Source organism: Notothenia rossii, assembly GCF_949606895.1.
Source record: "Notothenia rossii genome assembly, chromosome: 5".
NCBI lineage: Eukaryota > Metazoa > Chordata > Actinopteri > Perciformes > Nototheniidae > Notothenia > Notothenia rossii.
This window is the reverse complement of record NC_136903.1, coordinates 5,499,811-5,516,407: the sequence shown is the minus strand read 5'-3', so window position 1 is coordinate 5,516,407 and position 16,597 is coordinate 5,499,811. Positions and strand designations below refer to the sequence as shown.

The window sequence follows — 16,597 nt, the reverse complement described above, 5'->3', positions numbered from 1 at the left end:
AGACTGCGGGTGTGTTTGTGTTTCAGGCTGGGTTTCGCTGTGTCTCGCTGTCTCGTAGACGGCCACTGGGCTCACAGGGAGGGGAAGGGGGGGGCAGGAGCTCCAACAAGCCGTTCAGGACAGAGAGTGAATACACATACTACACAGAGATGCTGTTTGAGAAACCAATGTGAGTTTGGAAAATTGCACAATTTAAATCTATTCTAGTAGACCTCAACAATGGAATTATGATCAGTAGAAATGGCCATGACATGGGACCTTCAAATGACTGGTCAAAAAGGACATGTCTTTATTTTTCAGCTGTCCTCAAACCAGTGACAATGTGGAATGAAAGTCATATAAACGGTTACACTAAATACCATCTCTCTTTCTCTCTGTTTGTATTTCAGATATTTGAGTGGTGGTATTTCAGGAAGTATGGGACGTCCTTCATAGAGCAGGTGTCTGTGAGCCACCTGCGCCCCCTGCTGGGCGGAGTGGACAGCAGCACCCCCAGCACCTCCAACACCAGTAACGGAGAGGCGGACTCCAATCGACAGAGTGTGTCCGGTAAGAGAAGACTATCCACTGCAGACACACGAGCACCTCGTATATCGACATGCAGAACCAGAACACAGAGCGAGGCAGGGCCTGATAATAACAGCTCTGTGTTGTAAGCTGGGGTACTTTCTCTGAAAATGATTATATATGCCATTTTGTCTTATACCAGCAAGTCGAGGAGCAGTTCAACTCTGAGAGGCAGATTTTATTTCAGCATTTGGTCGTTTTCAGAACAGCTTACTTTGTGATATATGCAGGAGATTAGGAGTGAAAAATCGATCGGCAGAGAGTGAATATCGGCCGATATCGATCGGAGCATCCCTAGTTTTTATTGGACTGTCCTTTCTACGAAGACAAAGTAAAAGCCTTTTTTTTGTATTACAAAAAACCCTCCATACATTTATTTTATAAATACTAATTAAAAATACTATTTAAAATAAAGAAACTCTAAAGTGGGCTTCAGAAAGGACCCTTTGTTTGTCGAAGATGTTATTCTGAAGTTTAGGAAAAGGCAAAATATTTAGTTTAATAATCTGTGATTTTGTATTGAAGCAAAACGTTTGACTACTGACACTAAAGTGTTGATGTCTTACCTATGAAGGTTTGTGCCGGCAGTGGCTCAGTCAGTAGGGGCTTCAAGACCCCGACCAGACCTAAATATGGAGTGTGAACTTCTACTTGGAGAGGTCCCAGTTCACCTCCTGCCCTGCCGTGGTCTCCTTGAACAAGGCACCGGACACCCCCCTTCCCCCCTCACTCCCATTGCTCCCGGGGCGCTGTACAATAGCTGCCCACTGCTCCTAGCACTAGACTCCTGGTACTAGGATGGGTTAACAGTGGAGAACACATGTCACTGTGTGCTCTGCATGTGAGACCATTCTATAATGGAAATGTGTTTGCATGACACTAAAAATAAAGACAAATCAAATGAGTGAAATCATGTATTAGATGAAGAAGAGTTTTGTTCCGTGTAAAAAGTGTTATTGCTGCCGTTAAACTTGGTCCTTTGTTGAATGTTTCTCAAATGAAAACACCAAATAATCCGCCAAAACCCAAAAGAACAAATACATTAAATGTTATGATCTTTTCTATCTGACTACAGCTAGGGTCCCATTAGCAGTGAAACACGGCAGCCCTTCAGTCCTTCAGAAAGCTGAACAGCCGGACTGTTGTCAAATGTCCAAACTCTTTCTCAGCTGCAGAGCAAACCCCAGTGGTCGGCTGCAGGCGTTCAGAACAGCATTGATTGAAATGCTCAGGGAGAGGCGTTCACATCTTGTTTTCACTCACAGAGTTACACGTTGCTGCTAGAGTGCTATTCCGACTCAGAAGCAGTACACGCCGTGCTGTTTTATTTGAGATACATCGAGATGAGTTTTGTTTAAACGTGTCGCCTCCAGCTGTGAATCGTCATCATTATATATCCATATGTTAGTTATAGTTGCAGCTTGAGGAAATGTCTCCAGATGACTCATCTCTCTCTCCCTGCTGCTTCACGTTCACACATTCAAACTTATTAAATATCATAAACACTGCATTTGCAGCTAAATTAACTCGTGTTTGCAGCTTTTTTTGCCATAAAGCGAGTGCATGTGTTCCAAAAAGACTGCTTTTAAATAGAGCTTGTCAATTATTTTAAGTGCATACCTTTATATTTAGAGTTTTTTGATCAACAAAATTAGATAAACCAAATATTTGATAACTGTTTGATCATTTATCATATTACATATCTGAACTGATGCAGTTATTCTCCATCTATTAAAAGTAAGTGAATGTAAAGAGACAAAAACAGAGAAAGAAACATGGCTTAGCAAAACAGGAGGAGAATTCGTGTATCAACACATATTATATAGAGACAAAATTGTAGTTAAATGAAAAATCTTAATCACATATAACCCTCATGTGATCACGCTCTCCAGAGGCCTGTACTACGAAGCAGGATTTTCGCTTCGCCGGCTAACTTCAGGGAAAACTCGGGCTTTCCGGTCCTACGAGGCTGGTTCTCTTTTTAGCAGGCTAGATCTCCATGGTAACTGATACTGTGTGGCTAACCTGCCCTGGAGCAGGTTAGGTTGCAGGCTAAGAGCTCAACTCAGTGAAAGCACCGCCTGATGACCAATCAGAGCTCAGTGTGCGGAGTTAAAGCGATCAAGTCACATTACAGGAGAAAGGAAATACAGAAAAGCTGCCGTTGCAGGAAAGACGGCCGGCAAAAATCACCGACTGTGTGAACGTGAACATTAATAGAATATCACCTCCAATCTTCAGAGCAATCTGACTATTATAACATTAGCGTTAAGAAAGCTTAATTAAATATCTGCCACAACATAAGTAACCGGATCAGAGTAACATGAAGTAGGCCTACAGTCCGCAGCATATCACATCATAATGTATCATATATCTCCTTATCTGAGTCAGTTGAGCCGTATCTGGCCGTGCAACACTCACAGTGTCACATACTGTATGCAGAAGTATTATTTTAAGCAACACATTAAGTTGACCAAACACTCAAGACAAATGTAATTAAAGTCAGATCCACTCGTGTCTTAGACGGGGCAGTGATATCATAAACCTGTTAATGTACGCATTCAAACACTTGTTCTGTTACCAGCTGTATTCAGCTTGCAGGTGCAGCTATGTGGCTTTGATCCTGGATAAAGTGTTTAAGTCATGGATGTTTAAAGTTTAACGTTTTCATATGTGTCTAATTATATAGTTGACTTTTCATTCAGGAAGTATGACGCTGCGCTGTCAGTACGCTTCTCCATGTTTGTGATTGGTCGAATGCTCCAAACCACCCCTTTCATGTGAACGCGCACCTAACTAGATAGGACACGGCTGGCTTGAGCGACCCACTTGATAACCCGCGTCGTAGTACCGTTTAGCGAGAGCGCGTATGTTTTGGATTAGGCCAACCGGCTAACTCAAACATATCCAGGTTAGATTGAGCCAGCTTCGTAGTACAGGCCTCTGGTCTTCTTCCTGTTGTTGTTGTTGTTGTTGTTGTTGTTGTTGTGTTTCTGTTTGCATCTCAATAACTCTGAATCAAACAGGATTACGTGTTGCCGTGTTAAACCAACAACCCAGAGAGAAAAAGTCTAATTATGTCGACAGTACTAATCCTCAGTTTCCTGGCTGATAATCTACTGTGTGGATCCCTCCTTTGAAGGGTGCAGTCTGTTATTACTCTTAGTTTTGCTGATTAGTTAAAGATCTGCACTTTAAATGAAAGAATATAGAATAGCATGAATTCAAAGGGTTTTAGTGGCTTTTTGACTCTTTGTCTTGTTTGAAACTACGTGTCCTTGGTATGTTTTAAGCATGACATTGTTTAGATTTGAGGACAGTGGCTAGTGCTGAAATAAGTGTGTGTGTGTGTGTGTGTGTGTGTGTGTGTGTGTGTGTGTGTGTGTGTGTGTGTGTGTGTGTGTGTGTGTGTGTGTGTGTGTGTGTGTGTGTGTGTGTGTGTGTGTGTGTGTGTGTGTGTGTGTGTGTGTGTGTGTGTGTGTGTGTGTGTGTGTGTGTGTGTGTGTGTGTGTGTGTGTGTGTGTGTGTGTGTGTGTGTGTGTGTGTTCTCTGAGGAGTTTTCAGAACTGTTTTCTGTCAGATATGCTCTCAGGAGGCTCCGTGTGGACTCTACCCCTGACTCCCTCTCTCTCTCTCTCTCTCTCTCTCTCTCCTGCAGAATGTAAAGTATGGAGAAATCCGCTGAATTTATTTCGTGGAGCCGAATATAATCGGTGAGTAACGGAGGCAAAACAACCTTCATCTGGAAACCCCCTCTCTTTGGACAGTGGCTAGTGCTGAAATAAAATGTTGTGTGTGTGTTGCACACTCTCTCTCTCTCTCTCTTCCTCTCTCTCTCTCTCTCTCTCTCTCTCTTGTGTTTTTCCTCATTAGTCTGTCCAGTTTTATCAATCAATCAATCAAAGTGTATTTATAGAGTACTTTTCATACACTAGAGGTAGACTCCCTCTCTACAGGCAACACAATTAAAACCAACACAACTGCCTTACGGCCCGTCTACACTACAGGCATCGAAAAATGCTTTCAACGCTTCGCCCATTCACTTGAATGGGGTGACGTAGAAGATTTTTAATCTTCGCCGAACTGCATTGTGGGGAGCATGGCATGGCTTTGCAAGCATCACGAGCATCTATCGATCAAATCCCGTTTATGCAAATCCCGCCAGTGCAAGCGCTAGCCAATCAAACCGCGTGCAAGCTGATACCATTTTGGCAATAGTAAAGAAGAAGCAGGCTTTTTTTTGCTTTGTATGCCGGGGCCGGGCGGGAGATTCCTGATTGGTTGTTGGTCGCCTTGGGCGTGAGAAATCGCCAAGCCTCAGACACGCCCAGCTTCCAGATTTTTTGATGCCTGTAGTGTAGACGGGCCGTTAGTTTAAGTCAAATAAATCCAAATCAAAGGTTATATTGTCTGCAGCGTAGCTTTGGCAACGAAAATCTTAAGGCTGCTAAAACAATGCAACACAAATATGTATATGTAAATATGACCTAAAAAAATAAAGGATTGATCGATTCTGCACATTTTTGAAATAGTTTTAAAATGTCTCTTGTTCAATTCCTCTTAGTGTCCTTATATACGCACCCTTATATAACAACGTCTGTGTACACCTGGTTCAGTTTCTACTCTCTGTCGTCCTTCCTCTATCCTCTCTCTGACGTGTCCTCCTCCACTTGTCCTTTCCTCACCTTGTAGTCATGCTGTCATGTTCTATGTTTATCAACCTGCATGCTGAGGTCCAGCTCTTAACTTTGTCCATTTTCAGTCGAGTACATAATCCACTGATGCTTCAGCACAGCCTGTGACTCACTCACGGTCACCTGAGCAACGAAGACAAACTAATAACCTCTTTTGCTTTCCCCCCGTTGTGCGCAGATATACGTGGGTAACGGGTCGAGAGCCGCTCACATATTACGATATGAACCTTTCGGCACAAGACCATCAGACCTTCTTCACGTGCGACTCGGACCACCTCCGGCCTGCTGACGCCGGTGAGACAGCTCGTGCATGTGCGGTTGATTTATCTGAGTTATTTAGTGTAATGTGACCCTTCTGACATCTTTGTTTGTGTGTTTGTTTGGCAGTAATGCAGAAGGCGTGGAGAGAGAGAAACCCACAGGCTCGCATCTCTGCAGCACATGAAGCTCTGGAGGTGGAAGAGTGAGTTCCTCTTTGTTCCATCTCTTTGTCTCCCTTTTGTCTCTAGTATATATTTAAGTCACCCCTTACAATCAAGGTCTGCTCGTCAGAGTTGGACACAAACATTCCCATGAAAAAATCACCATGTTGTTGCAGATTCTTTAGATCCTTTTAATGCCTGAAGAGTTTTAAGGATCCAATATTCCACAAGAAAATAATGGGAAAAAAAACATCATTTTTGTGTCTTTTTAACTATTTGACAACCCCTTGGAACACATGTGTCAAACTCAAGGCCCGGGGGCCAAATCAGGCCCTTGGTGGATTTAATTTCAGCCCGCATGATAATTTCTAATTACTATTAGATCTGGCCCGCCGGTATATTGCACGCACACCTTCACTCCATCCTGAGGGTCTCCTCAGCTCAGAGCCTGAGCCCAAACATTGATGACCTTGCACCCAATATGAGATGCCAAGTATCTGAGCTAGCATCACAGAGCAGCACACTGAGTTTAATGGATGTTTCCTTCTGCACTTTCTCTCTCACGACAACAGGGCATGTTTGGTTTCTCTTTGAGGGAAATAGTTTTGTTGAAGCTGTTGTTGGCCTGTGGAGAAATGTACTCATAAGAAATGACTCTGGAGAAGCTGCAGATAGAGCCATAAGAAATGAATGCAGCTGATTATTTAATGTTTAATGTTTTTTTTATAGGCAATAATTAAAGCTTTGTTAGTTCCAGGTTTAATATGTGCAATAAGTTCATTTCAACACGTTTTGCAATAAACATTGAACCAGTCCGGCCCTCGACTAGTACCCATTTTTAAATTTTGGCCCGCTGTGTATTTGAGTTTGACCCCCCTGCTTTAGACTTTTTATTCGGGAACAAATCCTTGTTTCAAATATACAATTATAGCAACAATGATCCACAGCCTTTTAGGGCTGTACCCGAATATCCAAATACTCGTTTGTTGGAGTACTATTCGAGTTTCAATTTCGTTATTCGGATATTCGTTTTTTGTTTTAAATGTATTGAAATCTCCAATATCAATGTAAGAGCTTGTGCCTCTTCGGGGGGTGCTAACACTTAACCATAAACGTTATTGTTTACTTTCTCCGTCTCTATATGTAAATATTACTTTTTCTCCATTAATCTCCTTCACGTTGTTTCCATAGCAACAACAACAACTTCATGTCAACAGCGCTACCTCTCCTTCAAAATAAAAGTATGTCCATACAAAATAGAAAGCCAAGCCAAATTACACTTAAGACATATACAACTGAAACGAAAGTAACAAACACAATGCGATATCCTTTTCAATTTCAAAGAACACACATTGGGTTACATTAACAAATAACTATAAAACAACCGTACTTTAGAATAACAAAATGAATGCCGTGAATAAACCGAAATACACTTGTTGACGCGGTTCGCTGCTGATTACTACGCACACCCCCCGCGCGCGGAACGAATATTCGAATATTCTCTGCTGATTACTACCGAATATCCGGAGCCCGAAAAATGGAAAATAATCCCTAAATCCAAAATAACAACATAATACACCGTTCTTCTTAGGTTAGAACACTTCAGCGATTTGGAGGGATTTTAGGAGGAACGATGTCATCTCAGATTGTCTCTCCTGGTACCTGCATTACTCATAGGGGAGGACGAGTTGGTTTATTTATAGCAGCATAAATATGGCAACCAAGCAAGTTCAAAGGAAGTGTGTCAGTGTTGCTTTCAGCTCATATCAGACAGGTGGACTCGGAGGGAAACGTCTTTGATCATCGCTCTGTCAGGACAAAAACACACGAGGAGTGAAAGCCCAGAGATGACATGCTGAGTATTGACATACATGAGGATATTATTAACAGATCCTCTCCTCTCCAAAACTAGGAGAATTGACCAAAACTAGGAGAATTGACCAAAACTAGGAGAATTGACTAAAACTAGGAGGATTGACCAAAACTAGGAGAATTGACCAAAACTAGGAGAATTGACCAAAACTAGGAGGATTGACCAAAACTAGGAGAATTGACCAAAACTAGGAGAATTGACCAAAACTAGGAGGATTGACCAAAACTAGGAGAATTGACCAAAACTAGGAGAATTGACCAAAAACTAGGAGAATTGACCAAAACTAGGAGAATTGACCAAAAACTAGGAGAATTGACCAAAACTAGGAGAATTGACCAAAACTAGGAGAATTGACCAAAACTAGGAGGATTGACCAAAACTAGGAGAATTGACCAAAACTAGGAGGATTGACCAAAACTAGGAGAATTGACCAAAACTAGGAGAATTGACCAAAACTAGGAGAATTGACCAAAACTAGGAGAATTGACTAAAACTAGGAGGATTGACCAAAACTAGGAGAATTGACCAAAACTAGGAGAATTGACCAAAACTAGGAGGATTGACCAAAACTAGGAGAATTGACCAAAACTAGGAGAATTGACCAAAACTAGGAGAATTGACCAAAACTAGGAGGATTGACCAAAACTAGGAGAATTGACCAAAACTAGGAGAATTGACCAAAACTAGGAGGATTGACCAAAACTAGGAGAATTGACCAAAACTAGGAGAATTGACCAAAACTAGGAGGATTGACCAAAACTAGGAGAATTGACCAAAACTAGGAGAATTAACCAAAACTAGGAGAATTGACCAAAACTAGGAGAATTAACCAAAACTAGGAGAATTGACCAAAACTAGGAGAATTGACCAAAACTAGGAGAATTGACCAAAGCTAGGAGAATTGACCAAAACTAGGAGAATTGACCAAAAACTAGGAGAATTGACCAAAACTAGGAGAATTGACCAAAACTAGGAGAATTGACCAAAACTAGGAGAATTGACCACATCAGCCCAGTTCTCAAAAATCTGCACTGGCTTCCTATCACACAAAGGAGACACTTCCAAATCTTACTTTCAACATACAAAGCACTTAATGGATTGGGACCAAAATACATGTCAGAGCTCTCTGAGGTTTACTCGTCGTCTCCAGAGTCAGAACCACATCTGCAGAGGCAGCTTTTAGCTTTTATACATCATTACAAGCCTGGAACAAACTGCCTGGAATTCTGAGGTCCGCCCAAACCCTGGGTTCTTAAATCGAGGTTCAAAACCTTTCCTTTGAATGCAGCCTATCCTGAGATCCTTTAACCGTGCCTCATCGTTGCACTTTGAGCTGCAGACAGTATTTTATGGCTTCTATGAATTGTCTTCTTTTTTGTTCGTGTGTTTATGTTTTTAAATATTATCCAATCCAACTTTATTTATACAGCACATTTCAAAACAACAGAGTCGACCAAAGTGCTGTCCATCAATACATATATAGAAAAGCAGCATAAACACATTTAGACAAAACTGATAGGGCAAAAAGAAACGAATGTAAAAGCACGAGACAATAGAACCGTACTTATAGCCACAGACTGAAAACCCTCATACGTGATGTTAGGAAAATATCACTGGTCCCCGGCTTGAGCTTGAATCTCAGGATCCATGTATCTGTGATCCTCTCCAGAATGGAAGTAGTCATCACATACAGAGCATCAACTAGTTCCTGAACAGTGTCCTTCACATGCTGATATCCAAGAGAGGGAGTTACACAGTCACAAGATGGAGGAATAGAAAGCAGTATTCAATGTTTACTTCAGATTAGCTCCACGTCAGAAATGATCATGCTTGTCATATGTCTCTCTCCATAGAGGCTGAATCATCATGTTAATCACATAGCTATCATATGCCTCAAACAGTCCTGATGCTCTTCTAGGTCATCACACATCCTGTCATGTTCACAGCTACAGTTGGGATACCTTTGTTATCATGTTACTCTCCTATTAGAAATGCCTAACGTGAAGCACTTTGAATTGCCTCTGTTTCTTAAAATGTGCTATACAAATAAACTAACCTTGACCCTTGACCCTCTCGTCCTGTAGCTGTGCGACAGCGTTCATCCTGCTGGCGGAGGAGGAGGCGACGACCATCATGGAGGCGGAGCGTTTGTTCAAACAGGCGCTGAAAGCCGGAGAGGGGTGTTACCGCCGCAGCCAGCAGCTCCAACACCACGGCACACAATATGAAGCGCAGCACAGTGAGTATTCACCCCATCATCAGATAGATCAGGGGGGTCCAAACCTTTTTCACCGAGGGCCACATACAGAGTTAGCTAAGCTCAGTTATAAGTTAGCAAACTCAATCAAATGTAGGTAAAGTATGTGAGTGTTGGCCATCCCTTAAAGCAGAAGCCTCACATTGATTACAATAAGGAGAAATAGGAAGGGTGTATTTCAAGCTTGTAAATAAGTCATTGGACTTTTTTCTTATCAACTAAGATATCAACTTGAATTGACTTAATTTATTTGAAAAGTGGTTTTTATTAACATGTGAATACTGCTGTGTAATATATGTGTACATTCATATTGAAGAAGTACAATATAAGACAAGCACAAGTTTCGTCTGTGGGCCGTGTCCCATTATACTTTTTGAATTTGGTGAGGGCCGATTCAAAATGGTCCGGACACCCCTGAGATAGATACTTCTTCCAATAGAGAAGTATATCCTTTGTGCACAACAAGGGGTCAACAATGGGACACAACTACTGGACATAAAATACACACTGTTTACACAATAACTTTTGACCGACACACATATATGTTAATATATCTAATATGTGTTAGGGTGGTCCTTCAAATGGAAAGTCGGAAACCAGGAGAGTCTTCTTGACTAATATAATTAATTCTGTGGGCTGGAGACTTTCAATTTTAAGGACCAACCTACGTGAGGCTAGGGCAATATATATAGTCAATGTGAGGTAAAGTGTGTCGCCAAGGTAACCGGTTAGAACTCGAAGTGGCGATGAGGTCTTAAAATGTATGGGAAGGGTCTTAAAAAAGGTCTTGGAAAGGTTTTACATTAGACTTCAGGATTCCTGCATATACCCTGGATTGAGGAAAACATTCACCAGGAGAGTTTTCTTGACTAGTAGAATTAATTCTGGGGGTTGGAGCTTAGACTTTCCCACTTTCAATTTGTTGTTGGAATTTGAATAAAATTCACCAGGAGAGTTTTCTTGACTATCATAACAAATTCCGGTGGTTGGAGCCTAAAATAAATGAATTTGAAAATGAACATGGCACTAAGGACCACCCTAATGTGTTTATATGTTCATTTGAATTAATTTCTTATTTTAAAGGTGGGGTAGGTAATTCACTTCAGATACGCTTGTTGTTATATTCCATGGAATGCTCTTAACATCCCGATAGCAATGAATATCTGAAGTGCTTTGACAATAAATACATAAAAAAATGTCATCTGTGGAAGCCGTGGTGCTGTAAAAAGCACGACCAATCATCTGAGCCGGCCCGGCTAAAGTACCGTAATCTTCGGACTACAAGGCGCACCTGAATATAAGCCGCAGCAGCTAAATTGAATGATGTGTTCATATATAAGCCGCACTGGACTATAAGCCGCAGGTGTTTTAATGTTTCATTACCATATGTAAGGGTTCGTGCACAGAGGGGATTGTCGGGAAAGAGATGGCTGTTTGAGGAAGCTCCCATTTATTAACATTTCAACAAACAAGTTGCATATTTGCATAACGTATTCAAGTGTTAGCATTTAGTGCAATAGTAGCTACAGAACATGTGCTGTGTAAACTGTACTGTATCACATAGCGTTTCAGACACACACACTTTTCAACTTTCAAACTTAAACGGTGCGCTCCCAGCGCACGTACCAGCAGTGATCTACAGCAGCGGTTTTCAACCAGTGGTACGGGGACAAACTGTCTCGCTCTCGTAATGTCTGTCTGTCTTGCTCTCGTTCTGTCTCTCGTACCACTCTCGGTTCCACTTTTACTTTTGCGCGCTACCTGTGTCACTCTTTTCCGGCCTCCAGCTTTTCCTGCTGGAGCCCGCCGCTTAAAGGTGGGGGGCGCGGAGCGGCCATAGAGCCCATAGAGTTAAAGGTGGTGGACTGTAACCTGTAAAATCCATAGATTTAGGAGGTCCCCTAGTGGCCGTTAGCTGTACAAATCCATAGATTAGCCGCACCGTTACATAAGCCGCAGCGTCGAAAAATGGGAAAAAAGGCGCGGCTTATAGTCCGAAAATTACGGTAACTGGATGGCCTACCTGCCTGTCAGCCTTCCATCAGTGCACAAACTTATCTCGTGCCCTCATTGGTCATGTGCGCGTTCGTGTGTGTTGGAGGAGGGGCTCTGTGAGGAAGTCTGAAGGAGGGGGCAGTTTTTTTTCAAATTCTAGCCCACTCGAGCTGGTTTCTCCATTCTTACCTACCCCACCTTTAATGAGTTTCATTTTGATTTGATCTTTGATTGTATTAATCTCTAATCTGTGTGAAGCTGTCCTGTTTTTCATTCTCACCCTGTTGCTGTTAAAACTACTGCCTAAACTTTATCAAGAGCTGCTTATACTTTAAATACATGAAAAGGAAAATGTAACCCCATGTTGAACTATTTCTTGAAGTGTGTATATACAGTTTAAAGTTTTATGTTTCTCTCATTGTTATACAAGAGGCTGTGTATTACAATATGTAGTTAACAAAAACAAACGGAATCTTGAAGTGTGTGTATACAGAATAGTTTTTTATGTTTCTCTCTGGTTTTTTTACCACTTATTTTTTAGTTTTTGCTCATTTTCTGTGTTTCTTTGTGTCATTGTTTCTTTCTAAATTAAGCGAGGTTATGTTTTAATTACATTTGTATTGTTAATGTTTACTTTCCGGACCCCTCTTCTACAAATATGCTGTGCTAAATGTAACATTAACACAGTACCCTTAAGTACCCCTTACAAAAAAATGTTGAAAGGAAATTTTTCTCACAATGAATTCATAATGATTTTATTGATTGATATGGATTGTATTTTATTTACACATTGGTTAGTTTAATTGGCTATTTTGTTGTGCTTATTTATATTATTTTTGTGGGTTTTTTCTAAGATATACTCGCTTAATTTCTCTCATTTGTATTTCTTTCCAAGTAGACTGGAGTCCTCTGTGGCTTTCTGACCTCTCCTGTCACATTTCTTACTTTTTAAAAATCTGGATTTCATGCAGGCTTATTGTAGTGCAGATTGAACACAATACAACAGAGTCATGTAAACAACAGAGTCATGTAAACAACAATGGACAATAAAAGTGTTTCTTTGTGTTTCTTTGTGTTCACTGTGTGTTTGTTTGCCTCCACCAGGAAGAGACACCAACGTTTTGGTTTACATAAAGAGAAGACTGGCCATGTGCTCAAGAAAGCTCGGCCGAACACGAGAAGCAGTTAAAATGATGAGAGATGTAAGTACACTGACACACACACACACACACTGACACACACACACACACACACACACACACACACACACACACACACACACACACACACACACACACACACACACACACACACACACACACACACACACACACACACACACACACACACACACACACACACACACACACACACACACACACACACACACACACACACACACACACACACACACACACACACACACCCTTGTAGACACATATGTACACACATACACACACACACACACACACACACACACACACACACACACACACCCTTGTAGACACATACACACACATCTACTTTCATATTAGGAGTCGAGTCAGCAGTCTGGCTCTGACCTTTTGTGGTTTTTAAAGCCCCCCAACTCTCACAAACACATACACTTGTAGACACATGTGTAACTCCACACACACACACACACACACACACACACACACACACACACACACACACACACACACACACACACACACACACACACACACACACACACACACACACACACACACACACACACACACACAACATTTAATCATATTAGATGTATTTAATGACTGTAAATGCATAATGATGACCCTAAGCTGTGTGTGCTCACTGTGCATGTGTCGCCCCCTGCTCGGTATTACATGTAACAACAGTTGTGTGTTTTCCAGTTAATGAAGGAGTTCCCTCTCCTCAGTATGTTCAACATCCACGAGAACCTGCTGGAGTCGTTACTAGAGCTCCAGAACTACGCCGACGTCCAGGCCGTTCTGGCCAAGTACGACGGTGAGGGTCCTTAGCGCTCACATTAATGCTTTGAATTACGTTCTGGAAGGAATACAAAAACTTTATTTGGTTTGTAAATTGGTCGTCAATGTTGAACAGAACGGTGGAAGTGATTTCATCAAAGCTAAAACTTAAAGTATTGATTTCCAGATTCAAAAACATAATCGATTCCTTAGAAAAGTCTCACGGTCTTGTCTTCAGAGGTTCAATAAAGCTTTAAGACTGGGTTATGTATTTTGAAATGAAAAATGAATGTAATAATGAATTACTACCACCAAAGCAAAAAGAAATGCTTGAAGCGTAAGGGTCTACTTTGTGAAACGGCCCACATGTGTTATGTAATTGCTGAAGATAGACATGGAGTAGTTGTAGTCGTATACATGCAACAATGACTACTTTTACACGCACACAATATGAAGTATCATATTCCTGATGAGCTGTTCACACGGCGAAGGAAAATAAAGATTCCCAGAATGTTCCTGATCAAATGCAGAAGTCAAAAAAGGACATTTTCAAAGTGTTCCATCTGTTCCTAAAATCCACCTTCTTTTAAAATGACGGCGTTGTGATAAACGATCATATCCAAAAACCTGTTTGTGTACCATTCGCAGAACATACACGGGGCTGTGTATTACAAACTGTAGTAAACAAAAACAAACAATGGAGATGCATATTCTTTCTGAGATGTCTGTATGTCCAAAGATCCTAAAAGCAAAAACATATCGGCATCTCCGACGTGCCTTTATTGGAAGATGCTTCATTTGAATAATATCTAATTGTAATATGTTGTCAAGATGACCCGTGTTAAATCAACGTCATGGCAACAAAGTAGACTATAAGTGTGCATATAAACATAGTTATTGTTCCATTGTAATATACCTGGTGTCTCCACACTAAGAAAGCTTCGTACTGCGCTATGGAATATCTTGATCCTTAGTGTTGGAGTAGTTTGCAAACACAGCTTTGAAACTCAAAGTCTTTATCCTCCCTAGTGTTTCCACCTGTAGCTCCAAAGTCTTTCCTTGTTCACTAACCTCCTCCCTCGTGTCTCCTTGTGTCTCCCCCGCAGATATTAGCTTACCCAAATCTGCAACGATATGCTACACAGCAGCGCTGCTCAAAGCCAGGGCGGTTTCAGACAAGTGAGTATCACTTCCCTCCGTCTCCAACACACACACACACACGCACACACGCACGCACACACGCACACGCACGCACCTGCTCTGCTGATCGTTTACAATGAGAGGAGATAGAAATGTATAGTAAGGGTCCTCAGCTCATAGAAATAGCCGGATGCTAACTGACCTATCATGCAAAATGCACGTTTGTACGTCTTTTCTACATGAATATGTGTCCCCGGTATGGATGGGTACCGAGAACCGGTACTAATTCAATACCGGTACCTGATTGGACGGTATCGGTATACCGTTAAGCCGCTGGACAAACAGTGCTGCTATCGGTATATCTGTTACGTCTACTTCCTTAGTTTAACTTTAAACCATTCTGGTTGGTTGGGAACCCTCATCCCGTGTGATGTATCCGGTTTGAGACCCCTCTGATTGGCCACTGTAAATGCCACTCCTCATCTCTCTCAACAGCGCTCTTATTATTGTTGAGAGACTCCCGCAGGCATGGCGGACAGAGCAAAGCGATCCAAGGTCTGGGTGCACTTAAATACTTAAATGTAGTGGCGATAGTGCAAGGTGCAATCTATGTACTCAATTCGTTGCTTGTAAAGGGGGTGACACAAGCAACTTAATGAAGCATTTGCAAACGAGACACTCGTTGAATCTAAAACGGTGCTAGCGATACTGCTAGTGCTAATAGTGCTAGCGGGCTTCAGCCGCGCCGTGTGTAAATGTAACCTGAGCGAAGGCTCGCAGGCAGGTTAGCTGCTGCGCACGGGTAATATGTTATGTTTACCTGGGTGCAGTCTTGCAGGCACATCGCCTTGTCTTTTTTTAGTTTATTAACACCAAATTATTGAAAAGTATCGATAAGAGTATAGAAAAATACCGATACCGTTAAGCAGTACCAAAATCCTAACGATACCCATCCCTAGTCCCCGGTGTTCCAGGGAACTCACCAAGTGTCAGAAAACACACTGTTCTCACAGAATCAGCCCATGATGCAAAGACAGTGTTAAATTGAGCGAAATGAGGAATGGCTAAAATGCATGATCTGTTTGGTATTTTGAAAAATAAAAAGTATAAATATGCCTTATATAGGTATGGCCCTACACTATATTATTCAAATAAAGCATGATAGGTCCACTTTAACTTGTTGGGCAATTTGCTCAATTAGCACAAGTTGCGTTATTTAGCCAGTGTGGATAATATTTTTTTAATGGTTTGGCCGATTTGGACCATTTTGGAGTGGTTTGGGGCCTTTTTGAGTCAATTCCTGACATTTTCAGGATAAAAATGTCAGTTTTAGCCTGAAAGTGGCCATATTTGTACTCTCTGTGGGCTGATTTGTGAGTAGTGTTAAGACTATTGGATGTAGGGAGCACAAGATGAACATTATTATCTCTACTTTGGACAATTCTTTTAAAAATAATTAGGCAATCTGTCCAACCCAGATGATCAAGAGTCCCCTAAATCTTCCAAATCGACCCAAAATGTATCAAAATCAGCCCACAGATAATTCACATATTGGTATTTTCTGTTGGTAGATTGAAGAAAACAGCCAATTTTGAAACGCGTTTACACTTTCTGTACTCGTGTATATTCCCACTGAGTATTTAAATGTTCCAATAAGTTTCTTTCTCCTTTTATCAGTTTCTGTGTTCATTTTA

At 41.4% G+C, this 16,597-nt stretch overlaps 1 protein-coding gene across 1 annotated transcript in view; it reads left to right on the top strand.

Annotated features, from left to right (window-relative positions):
• The window catches only part of LOC307038464 (suppressor of tumorigenicity 7 protein homolog), a 61,633-nt gene that overhangs the window by 44,530 nt on the left and 506 nt on the right, over window positions 1-16,597 (top strand). The window contains exons 3-10 of the mRNA XM_079679865.1: window positions 390-549; window positions 4,226-4,280; window positions 5,440-5,555; window positions 5,649-5,724; window positions 9,641-9,795; window positions 12,913-13,010; window positions 13,712-13,800; window positions 14,870-14,942. Coding sequence (XP_079535991.1) covers window positions 390-549; window positions 4,226-4,280; window positions 5,440-5,555; window positions 5,649-5,724; window positions 9,641-9,795; window positions 12,913-13,010; window positions 13,712-13,800; window positions 14,870-14,876 — 756 coding nt within the window. The 3' untranslated portion in view covers window positions 14,877-14,942. The remainder of the gene's footprint in view (window positions 1-389; window positions 550-4,225; window positions 4,281-5,439; window positions 5,556-5,648; window positions 5,725-9,640; window positions 9,796-12,912; window positions 13,011-13,711; window positions 13,801-14,869; window positions 14,943-16,597) is intronic.